The sequence below is a fragment of the Umbelopsis ramanniana genome (genome assembly GCF_025399195.1).
Source record: "Umbelopsis ramanniana AG unplaced genomic scaffold K450scaffold_90, whole genome shotgun sequence".
NCBI lineage: Eukaryota > Fungi > Mucoromycota > Umbelopsidomycetes > Umbelopsidales > Umbelopsidaceae > Umbelopsis > Umbelopsis ramanniana.
Genome location: NW_026252176.1, coordinates 44,354 through 55,680, shown reverse-complemented (window position 1 = coordinate 55,680; position 11,327 = coordinate 44,354). Strand labels below are relative to the sequence as shown.

At 43.0% G+C, this 11,327-nt stretch overlaps 5 protein-coding genes across 5 annotated transcripts; 2 read left to right on the top strand and 3 right to left on the bottom strand.

Annotated features, from left to right (window-relative positions):
• Positions 1–430: 430 nt before the first annotated feature.
• Positions 431–1,210, bottom strand: K450DRAFT_261886 (uncharacterized protein; the record flags this gene model as incomplete). The annotated part of the gene is made up of 5 exons (XM_051592379.1): positions 1,157–1,210; positions 1,074–1,084; positions 954–980; positions 676–879; positions 431–509 (listed from the first exon to the last, which is right to left on the bottom strand). Coding segments are annotated over exons 1-5 (343 nt in total), but the record flags the coding sequence as incomplete, so codon positions are not given.
• A 2,077-nt stretch (positions 1,211–3,287) lies between these two features.
• On the top strand, positions 3,288–4,182 carry K450DRAFT_261813 (uncharacterized protein). Its single transcript, XM_051592378.1, has 5 exons — positions 3,288–3,349; positions 3,419–3,429; positions 3,521–3,547; positions 3,622–3,825; positions 3,991–4,182. Exons 1-5 carry the CDS (start codon positions 3,328–3,330, stop codon positions 4,072–4,074), a joined length of 348 nt encoding a protein of 115 aa, XP_051440457.1. The 5' UTR covers positions 3,288–3,327; the 3' UTR covers positions 4,075–4,182.
• A 9-nt stretch (positions 4,183–4,191) lies between these two features.
• On the bottom strand, positions 4,192–6,346 carry K450DRAFT_194175 (uncharacterized protein). Its single transcript, XM_051584478.1, has 2 exons — positions 6,011–6,346; positions 4,192–5,940 (listed from the first exon to the last, which is right to left on the bottom strand). The coding sequence occupies exons 1-2, from the start codon at positions 6,043–6,045 to the stop codon at positions 4,248–4,250; spliced, it is 1,728 nt and encodes a 575-aa protein (XP_051440456.1). The 5' UTR covers positions 6,046–6,346; the 3' UTR covers positions 4,192–4,247.
• Positions 6,347–6,594: 248 nt separating this feature from the next.
• Positions 6,595–7,217, top strand: K450DRAFT_261800 (uncharacterized protein). The gene is made up of 5 exons (XM_051592377.1): positions 6,595–6,639; positions 6,707–6,781; positions 6,854–6,924; positions 6,990–7,045; positions 7,116–7,217. Exons 1-5 carry the CDS (start codon positions 6,631–6,633, stop codon positions 7,136–7,138), a joined length of 234 nt encoding a protein of 77 aa, XP_051440455.1. The 5' UTR covers positions 6,595–6,630; the 3' UTR covers positions 7,139–7,217.
• Positions 7,218–9,332: 2,115 nt separating this feature from the next.
• K450DRAFT_261787 (uncharacterized protein) lies at positions 9,333–11,122 on the bottom strand. Its single transcript, XM_051592376.1, has 4 exons — positions 10,807–11,122; positions 10,347–10,729; positions 10,200–10,257; positions 9,333–10,135 (listed from the first exon to the last, which is right to left on the bottom strand). Exons 1-4 carry the CDS (start codon positions 11,066–11,068, stop codon positions 9,669–9,671), a joined length of 1,170 nt encoding a protein of 389 aa, XP_051440454.1. The 5' UTR covers positions 11,069–11,122; the 3' UTR covers positions 9,333–9,668.
• Between the last annotated feature and the right edge of the window lie 205 nt (positions 11,123–11,327).

Genomic DNA, 11,327 nt, shown 5'->3' with positions numbered 1-11,327 from the left:
CTATAGATCCATAGGTGTCCCCTGAAGCTCTGGTTCCATCTTCTTTCACGTTTTAATTTTTACTGCTAACAATATTTGGATTGTCTGTCAAATTTTGCATTCATAAAAAAATGCAAGCTGACGCAAACCACTTTTCAAACGATTGTATATTGGAAGATATCCGTTTAAATTTTTTGGCAGAGTTCAACATTTTGATACGAAGCTGAACTTATATGATGTCAGCGCAAATTATTTCTAAAAGGACTGTATACTGACATCCATTTATAAGGGACAATTACTACGTTTACATCATATGGTTTATTTTTTTTGTATGCTGTGAATGAAAATTGCACTACGTGATATGCGTGTACATTTAAACTGGAAGGAACAAAAAAATACGCTGTCAGAACGAGGTCCCATAATGTCTTTTCCATAACTAAATTGTACATACCGACGGTACCAGAGGCAGAGGCAATACGGGGCCACAAGTCAGCGCACTCCTTGGCAACGGGTCCAGTGATGGCAGATCCCTTCATTTCACCCTTGGGCTATAATACAAACAAGATGTGAGTGAATTGTTCTCGCGCAACAGACGTTGTTTTGATAGCTAGAATTGGTGTTGACAACCAGTCATCCCATCTTGACTATTACAAACTATACTCCCAATCTGGCATTTATACTTACGTTAACAATGACACCAGCGTTGTCTTCGAAGTACAAGAAGACACCGTCTCTACGGCGCCAAGCCTTGCGTTGACGGACAACGACGGCGGGCATAACCTTCTTTCTCAATTCGGGCTTACCCTTCTTGACGGTAGCGACGATCATGTCACCGGGAGCAGCAGCGGGGAGTCTGTTAAGACGACCCTTGATACCGCGGACAGCGATGATGTAAAGGTTCTGCGATGAACACAGCGTCAGTACGATATTTCCATAAAGTGTTTGAGAGCTAGTTACTTTCAAGAAAGACTCACCTTAGCGCCAGAGTTATCGGCAGAGTTCTATATGTGGGATAGAATAATGTTCAAAGAATCCAGTTAGTACCTACTGCACCTACAGCTTGTAGTAGTTATAAAAATGAACAGCATTCATACCATGACGGCGCCTATAAACGGAAGAAACAACGTTAGAATTCGCTATTTTCGATGTCAAATCAAATAATCGTAACGATACATACCGACGGGCATACCAAGAGTCATACGGTACTTGTTACCAGTAACACCGATTCCTATGATAAAAAATAGGAAATAAAGGTCAGTATAACTTGTATAGTCATTGCTTCTTTAATTGTGCTGTTCACGGCGTCGGCGGTCAGAAATTGTCTATAACTGTATAGACATTTTGTTTATAGCCAGATGCATGGCATCGTCGGAAGGTGGTTTTCGTATTTGTTACTCGTCAAACAGTTCGCTAAATAATTGTTCTTTCGGGTAGCGCCTTGTAATGTCGAATTCATGGCAGTGTTAATGCCGTTCGAGAATTATAATCATCGAATTGGAGAATGTGATATTTTCGCGAGTTTCATTTTTCGTCTATCCATCCATCCATCCACATACACATCAATCCACGTACACATATGTGTACCCCGTGGAAAATAAGTTTACGGTACTCACTGTTGGACATGACTGATGATAGGATGCAAAAAAGAGGAGGCTACAACCCCATTGCAAGCTGACTGAGGAAAATCTTACAGCGTCTGGAAGTATAGCCAATCAAAACATAGCTGAGCTCCAAAACCCTATTCTCGACCATTTCAACATGAACTCGTATACACTGAAGGTACAACCTTTGCCCACCGTCTTTGCGAATATTATTCTATTATCAACTTACTGCAAATAGAATGAACATCCGGTAAAGATTCTGCTGATATTCGAATCTCATCTTATTTTTTCAGCTCATATTAGTACAAGCAATATACAACGCGCTCTCGAAGCAATCATCGCTTCATTACTTTCAAAGGTGATGGCATAAATACGCAAGGGAACAAACATTCATCATACCAATATTTTACACATGCAGAATAGAACCATTAACGTGAACTGTAACATTTCATTTTGCATCAATTGAATAGATGACATGGTGCCTTTTTAGATCTGTCACCAATTTCGAGTTATACTCGTATTATCCGAGTGAAATTCATGCTGAAAGCATGCTAAACTTGGACTTCTCATGTTATGAAATCTTGCGTTTCTACGGAAGAATGTGACAAAGTTGGGCTTTAAATGGGTATACTTCATTTTAATCGCAAAACTTGGGTTGCATTATGATGCCTGCACACATTTGGAAGAATATACAATGATAGAAAACATTTCATTGCTTATACATAGGCGCTAATAGTTCACAGTTATCATAGCTTGATACGTGGTAGACGACATGAGCGCTATGGGGCTGAGAATTGGATATGCCGCGTTGGCTAGTCTAAGGTCAGACATCTTATGTCATAAGATATATTCTGTATTTCTATGAAGCCTTTGAGCAGTAGAGCATAAGGTTGGTCTCTCATTCGAAATTTTATTAATAGAGCACTAGAAGTTGCGATTGAGCTAGTAGTTTCAACTTGAAAGCTCGAGATCTACATTGTCCGTGGATTTAGGGACAGGAAGGACGTACTACAAAAATTTGGGAGAGAAAATATCCCCTCTTGATTTCTCAAACTCGCCAAAATTTCAAAACTCAGCTCCAGTACTAAAACCTTCACTATCAGACATCTATAGCTTCCTTCTTTTGTAACCTTCATCAAAAATGAGCGGAAGTACGTTAAACTTTCATCTTAATTTATTAATGGTATGATGGAATGAGTGAATGGATGGATGGATGGATGGATGCTGCGAGCAAACTACACCGAAGCGATATTTCGACCTTTTCCATTGAGGTTGAGAAATTCGAATCAAGATGCTCCAATGAGCACATCAAGAGAACTGCAGAAAGGAGCAACACACAACGCCGGCACAGTTGCTTCGACTACAGAACAATAAAACTCTCAATGCTGCAGCATCGACGGCCAACTTTAGTTGGATCGGATTTGCTTGAAGCAAGAGCCAAATAGGTCCCTAAAAAAATTGCTAGCTGCTTCCTTTACCAACTGTAACGGCATAACTTTGCCTAGGGCCGTTCTACTCGCAGAGCAACATTACGCCTTGCTGTCAAGCTGCCAACCTATATCGACTTCCTCCATTTTACTCATTCTATCATAGGGGTGGATCGCGGTGCGATATATACATACTATATACACGTGACCATTGCCTTATTCCTATCACTTTATGAGGACGACTCGTAAAGCTGTTTGGCAAAAGAAACTAATACAACATTGTTACTTTAGGAATCGGTGTTACTGGTAACAAGTACCGTATGACTCTTGGTATGCCCGTCGGTATGTATCTTTGATGACTGTTTTGATGAAGTGGTTGTAGAACAGTTCTAATTGCTCTTCCGTTTATAGGCGCCGTCATGGTATGAATGCTATTCTTTTTTCTATAATAGCCTCAAAGCTGTAAGCACAACAAGTCCTAACTGTATTTGTTTATAATTTTCCCACATGTAGAACTCTGCCGATAACTCTGGTGCTAAGGTGAGTCACTTTGAAAGTAAATTGGCTGTCGACAAACTCATTGAAGTATCGTACTAACGATGTGTTCATCATAGAACCTTTACATCATCGCTGTCCGCGGTATCAAGGGTCGTCTTAACAGACTCCCCGCTGCTGCTCCCGGTGACATGATCGTCGCTACCGTCAAGAAGGGTAAGCCTGAATTGAGAAAGAAGGTTATGCCCGCCGTCGTTGTCCGTCAACGCAAGGCTTGGCGCCGTAGAGACGGTGTCTTCTTGTACTTCGAAGACAACGCTGGTGTCATTGTTAACGTAAGTAGAAATGCCAGATTGGGAGTGTAGTTTGTAATAGTCAAGATGGGATGACTGGTTGTCAACACCAATCTACCTGTCAAAACAACGGCTGTTGCGCGAGAACAATTCACTCACATCTTATTTCTATTATAGCCCAAGGGTGAAATGAAGGGATCTGCCATCACTGGACCCGTTGCCAAGGAATGCGCTGACTTGTGGCCCCGTATTGCCTCTGCCTCTGGTACCGTCGTTTAAATGGATATTACTTTGCGATAATCAGAGTTACTGTAATCAAAAATAAACCCAATTTCGCGATCTACGACGAATTGTATTCAAAATGTGATCTTCAGTGCGCTTAGTTTAATCAGAAAGCCATCGACCTTTTTATTTATTTTGTTGCTGTACATTATTATGGATTGATGCTAAAGCTATTCTTCTCCGGCCATAACACGGCGGTATTTACGCTGGTCATCCAACATCATCTTGAACACCTTATATTTTCGCTCGTTGAGCGTTTTAATTTCTGAGTCTTCAGACGGATTAACAACGTCTCCAGCCTGTCCAAGCTTGATCATAACGTCCCAAAGATTGTCACTCAATCCCGCTGCCTTGGCTCCAAGGAAACCAGCACCAATGACGACAGCACCTTCGATGCTCTTTGGTAAGATGACTTTGCATCCCGTGATGTCTGCGTGAAGTTGGACAAAAATGGGGTTTTTGCAGAGACCGCCAGACAGACACAAAGTGTCGATGGTGTATCCGCAAGCGTTCAAAGACTCAATGATATGGCGAGTTTGACAAGAGATAGCTTGTAAAGTGGCCAAATACTTTACAGCGAGATCATCAACACTTGCATCAAGCGAGTGTCCAACGATGGTTCCGCGCAAAGTAGGGTCCGCCAATGGGGATCGATTTCCGTGGAAATCTGGATAGATATGCAGCTGAGAGACCAGCTGCTCAAGATACTTGTACTTGTGGCGCTGTTTCTTCTCTTCCAAGTAGGTATTCAAAAACGCATAGATGTTCATATCACGACTCTTGGCCAATTCCTTAGCCTCTTCGATGGCCGGATGCTTGCTGAGCATATGGTCAATGAGTTGACCGGTGGACGATTGCCCGCCTTCAGCACACCACATACCCGGAACCAAAACAGACTTATAAGGGCCCCAAACGCCTGGAACAAAGATTGCTTCGGGTGCCATGGCGATATGGCAGCTGGATGTGCCACAAATGATCGCCAAGCGGTTTGCACCTTGTTGTAACAGACTTTCCTTCGCCGGAAGGCGAGCCATTTCCTGTGCCTCTGCTCTTGAAGAACTTGCTCCAAGGGTTGCGATTGCGCCAGCGTATGCGTCAATGACAGCGGAGCCAACAGGGAGACCTTCAGGCAAGCCGAGATCTTGAGCGGCTTCTGCAGTGAGACCATTCCCTACTGGATCTCCAGCAAAGAGAAACTCTCCAGTTTCTCCAGGAATTCCTCCAAGCTTTTCGAACCCTTCGTCAGCTAGCTGACTTAATCCAATGGTCCTAAAGTAGTCGTCACTCCAACCTTTTGACTGTTCAATTCCAACTGGGACAAATGAGCACTTGCAGGTGACAGAGCATGTTGAACGAGCCAATGAACCAGTAGCACGGTAGGTAAGGTAGTCTGGAAGATCAAAAATATGACCAATGTTGCTGAATTTCTCGGCTGGCATATTTTCACTGAGCCAAAGAGTCTTGGGTATTTCCATCTCTGGACTAATGGTATTTCCGACATACTTTAGGACATTGTGATGAGTTGCATTGATGCGATTAGCCTGATCTATGGCTCTGTGGTCCGCCCAAAGGATAATGTTCCTCTCGTGATTACTGAAGTTGCTTTCTGGATCCACGCTGAGAGGGGCTCCCTGCTTGTCAGTTATAACCAAGGAGCAAGTTGCATCGAAACCTACTCCGCGAATAGCGTCAGGCTGAATTCCTGATTTTGACACGGCTTCCTTGACCGAAGTACAAATGCACTTCCATATGTTTTCAGTAGATTGCTCGTAGATTTCATGTCGCGGGTTCCAAGTTTTGGTAGGTTCAACGTGTAAACCAAGAACGTCACCGTGAGAGTCGATGACACAAGCTCGAGCAGAACTGTAGAATTCTTTGTTACGACCAAGGCTCTCTGTTGTATTAACTTGTTCAATGAAGATGAATGACTTACCCAGTCCCTATATCAATACCAACAAAATAATCCATGCTTGAGGTTTAAAACAGAAGAGAAAGTAGTAAAGCGTAAAGTGGTTTGGAACGGCGTTGTTTTTTAGCTGGGGATGATGGCGGAGCATGAACCACAACGTTCAGTCACAGCCCAGCCCAGCGACCTTTTGCACTAATCACCAAATGGGGAATATGGGCAAGGTGATGAAAGCGAACGACTTCTGCCTGTGAACATTGCGGGCGGGCGACGGCACCAGCAAGCAGGTACTCTACTAGTTCCCAATTATGGTGCATAATGATTTAAGCGCTCCTCATATGCTGTTACAAAGTTGTAGATCCGTCCAGCAGGATGGAGCATCAATCATATGGGATATCTTGAACTAAATAACACCTCTAGTACATTTTACGCCTTGAGCTAACTCAAACATTAAACTGACTCAATTTCTCTCTTTCTTCTCTGTTTTTTTACTGTTGGTGTATCCTTGGACATGTTCTCGAACTTGGGAAAGAGCAAGGCTTCAGCTATTGGTTATGAGCGGATTACAAAAATTTTTTATTTGCTGCCCAGCCAGCGACAATTTTTTGTTTGGAATTGCCAGCTTATTCGACAACAAGTAATTCAACATGGGTAACGTAAGTACTCGTTCAGTTGTACACTTCGAAGACATGAGCATTCGTTGATAGTCTATCCAACTTGTAGGGACAAAAAGCTCAAATGAAGCGTGACCGCAACGCAAAGGACGCCAAGAAGGGACCTACTTCGCAATTGAAAGCGGTTAGTGGCCAAAGAATTGTTTACCGCAACGGTCTTTCTGGATGCAAAACTAATTACTGTGCTATAATTTAGAATAATGCCGCTAAGAGCGTCATCTGCCAAACTTGCAAGCAAACCTTCTTGTGTACTATCCGTGCCAAGGCGTAAGTAGCATTTATTGGTACCTGAAAATTGTAACAAGCTAATTCAACTTTTGTTACTCACGTAGACTGACCGAGCATGCTGACAACAAGCATAGCAAGACTTTGGAGGATTGCTTCCCCGGTAAGGACATGCTCATGCTAATATTCAATAGACAGCGCAAATTAGACCTTTACTCAAACAAAATCTATAGGATTCGAAGAGCAAGCTAAATAAGAGAGAGGCAGATGTGGAGGGGCCTGTCAAAATAGCTTATATAGTTAATGAGAGGATGAAAACCGGAAGAGATAGATATCAAAATAGTACCGTATCAACGGTCATAGCATAGCCAGTTACATCAATTGTTTTATTCATTTATTTTGTATTTTTTTTTTTATCGAGGCGACACCGGAATAAACTGGTCCGGAACGAGTCTGCAAGGAATTGTGCAAGAGGTACGTTTTAATTTCAATAGCGGGATTGAAGTCAAGTTATAGTTCGATTCGCTTGGTTTTCTGTGGAATTGCAATTCTCTAGAAAATCTGCAAAGTCCAAACATGAGCTTAGAGATGCCGTGTCCGTCATTTCTTCATTCTTTTTACAAAGTTGCAAATAAGTGAATAAATTGATCTCATTACTCTATGTGATATAGGGATAATTATATACCTTGATTTTTCTTCTTTCGTCGGTCATCACCGCTTTGAAGACACTGAATGGAAACAATGCTTTTCTCCATATACGGATCAATAAGCATTCTTCAAAATACCTGCGCTTCCATTGAGACGGCCAAACTTTTCATTTCTGATCAGCACCCTTCGAATCTTCGATAGCCCCATGGTTATTTACCAGACTCACCAAGCCAATACGCCTCTGGGAATGCCAAAAGGGCTCTCGCTTTTCAGCATGCCCGGACGATTGGATTTTGATGGCCCCATCGAAAGCGATAGATCAGGAACAGACCCAGACTTTTCCCAATCAACTGATCTGTTCGGGATGGAAGATAAATTATAAGAGATAACAACTGGAACCAACCCAGAATTCAGAGCACTTTGGATTCCTTTTGGAAAGCTAATCTATACTATCTGTCTGCCGGCGACCAAGCTACGGGGTCTACAACGTTCGATGCAGAGTCTGTTCTCGTCTTCCTTCCACACACCTAGGAAAATACACAGTCTTACAATGAGGGAAAAAACCCAGGATAGTCTTGCTTCCAGCCACTCTGTATACACAAGTGCTCTTACATTCAAAAATGCTTCCATGACACACTCAACCGACTGATGCAAAGCGGCGACTTTACAGACGAGCACAAAATCAGCTTCTACAGTGGAAATCATATAATCTAGTAGACCCAAATCTTTTCTCCCTACCGAACTAACTTATTCCTTGAGTGATGCTCTCAGTGCGGGATACAGCATCAGTACGGTGCAGGTTTTCAAACGTGCTACTTCTCTTTTCCATGTGGATCAAGAAAAAAATCTAGCATTCACAGGTATTGCAACTACTCCCGCAAGTTAGCCCATCATTCACCATCCAAAGTCAGTGTGGACATCTCATCTTCTCTACGTTTCATTGCGCAAATATGACCATCATGTGAGACGTCTCTAGCGATCTCAACTAAACGATGACCTTCTTGTTGGCGTTGACTGCCTTCTTACGCCCCTCAGATCCTTTCCAGATCTCTCTCGGTTTGCAAGCTCATTAACCAAGGAGACCTACAACTTACTATAGCGGTTCCCAAGAAGCTCCGTTCAGCCGATACACAATAAAATTACTCATGGTTCACAAAAATACTGACCTCAAGAAACTCTGCCCTGTACATGTATTTAAAGCATTGAAACAACATAATTCGAAAGCCACCAGGAGACTACACCTCAAGCTACTAGTCACATTAAGGATCCATATAAATCATTACGCACTACCACAATATCTACCTGGTTACATCGAATGATGTCCATATCCACATCACAAGAACCCATCCCTCGGTTCGCTGTCTCGCCTCGGACTTGGAGCTTGCTAGAGGGGCTTCTCTGTCTGATGTTATAACAATGGGTAACTGGTCGTGTCATTTATTATTCGATAATTACTGCCGTCGATAACGCCTTCAATGGCAAAGTATTACCAACCTTTTCCCTTCGGGTCAAACATCTCCAAAGCTGTATGTACGCTACAGTAGCATCTCTAGGCTTATGTCTGGAATCTGATGGATTGTACAAAGAATTTTTTTGTCAATTGGACAAATCGTATGGTTCAGTTCGAAGGACTGGACAAACATGAGCCTAGAAACCTCCCATCCACCCATGTCTATCTACGGCAAGAAAGATCAAGGAATAGGATCCCCCCTATATCACATTCTTCTTGTATTGAAATCAATGCATTTACTTTTTTGGAATCTGTAAAAATAAAAGAAGAAATAACGATCAACTAGGCCTATGTTTGATCAGTCCTTCGGACTGAGCTATAATTTCAGGAGTAGGATTCGCTTGATGTTACTCGACAAAAAGCAAACACATCTTAGAAAATTTTATCATAGTCGAAACGGACACATGGTTATAAAAAATATTAACAAAATCTAAAAACACAATTTATAAAGATGCTATGATGCTGTAAATTATGATGAATGAGGTGAAAACTCTAGTATATTTATAGCGTTACTATTCACTTTTTGGCCTCTGGTCTCATGAAGAGTACCATCAAAAACGAGTAAAATTGGAGGAATTAAGCACACAATAGGGGGTAGGGCTACTGATGGGGTTACGGGGTAGCTTGCTTAGAACAAAGCAGCAGCAGCGATGGCCACAAGACCGGTCAGAGCAAGACCAACGGTTTGCTTGTTAGCTCCACTGGCGGTAGCAACGGGACCGGCAGACGAGCTACCAGCACCGTTAACACCGGCGTTTGATACAACGGAAGCGGATGCAGAAGAACCAGCAGTGCTGGAGGGAGCGAGGCTGCTGGCACTTGCAGAGACAGTGACATTGCCTTCCTTGTAGACACTAGCCATGCCAGCACAAGCACCAACGGGCTTAACATCGTAGGCCTTCTTCAAGATGGGAAGAATACGGATGGCAGCATCAACAGTTCCGGAGTACAGATCGTGTTCAAGAGAGACACCACCAACAGTAGCATTAGAAGCTTCGTTGACCCATGCAGTGGCATTGGCATCGATCCAGTCAGCTTGGAAGCTGGTATCTTCACCCAACATCCAATCATCGGTATCGTGGTTCCAGATAACGGCTGCAAAAAAAAATCGAGTCAGAAGAAATGATTTAAATATGCTTCTAAATCTAATGTAACTTACGAATAAATCCAAGTTGCTTAGCAATATCACGGACACGATCATCGATATCACCGTAAGGCTAAAAAAGGAAAGGATATAAAATAAAAGCAACATTGATTAGGAGCTGAGTTTAAGGGGAGGTACAATCTAATAGCATGAAGCACTTACGGGGCGGAAAAGCTTGGGGTGGACACCAGTGACTTCAAAAATAGCTTGCTCAGTCCACTTGAGTTCACCAACGATGGATTCGGTGCTTTGAGTGGTGAGGTATGAGTGAGAGAAGGTGTGAATAGCAATCTCATGTCCGGCCTTGAAAGCGCGGAGGACAAGGTCGGGGTATTGAAGGACTTGACCACCAATCATGAACAAGGTTGCCTTTTGACCAACACTGTCAAGGTAGTCATACAACTTTGGAGAAAATTGGGTGGGACCATCATCATAAGTGATACCCCATTGACCCTTGGGGCACTCAACGATATCATCAGGTCGAGTGCAAAGGGTGAAAGTCCAGTCGCAGTAAGGGTCAGCACTACCAGATTGCTTTGGTCCAGCTAGAAAAAAAGGAAAAAATCAGGATGGCTTGGAAAATGGTAGTTGCCGGTAGACGGGAAGTTATACATACCACCACCGTTGTTACTGTAGACGGGAGCCTTGGCAATGGCACTGGTGTTCAAAAGAGCGACCCATTCAGGCTTGGGAACAGGAACGGAATTGGCAGCAGGATATTTATCTTTGAAGGTGAAGTTACCGGTGGCAGAGCCCGTAGCAGTGTCGATGGCACCAGATGCTGAAGCAGTCGTAGAGGCGGGGGGAAGGCTAGTGGTGGTAGCGGCCAATGCGGAACCTGACAAAGTCAAAGCAGCCAGAAAGTATAAGCCTTTGAACAACATTTCTATGAAGGAAAAGACAAAAAACCAGAGAGGAAATAAAAATTCAACTTGAGGCCATGGACTTTATAACCTGTTTTATTATGATTGCTTTCTCTGTAAAATCTATTTCTGGTAACGCGCGCGACGGGGCACACAGATGAAGGAGCTTTGCGGTAGGGTTATTTTTTGATTGTCCTCCGCCCCTTGGTCGAATTCCGGGAATATGTCAGCTTTGGTGCACGCAAGATGTACAAATGAGGAAATTGTGGGCTTTTACCAA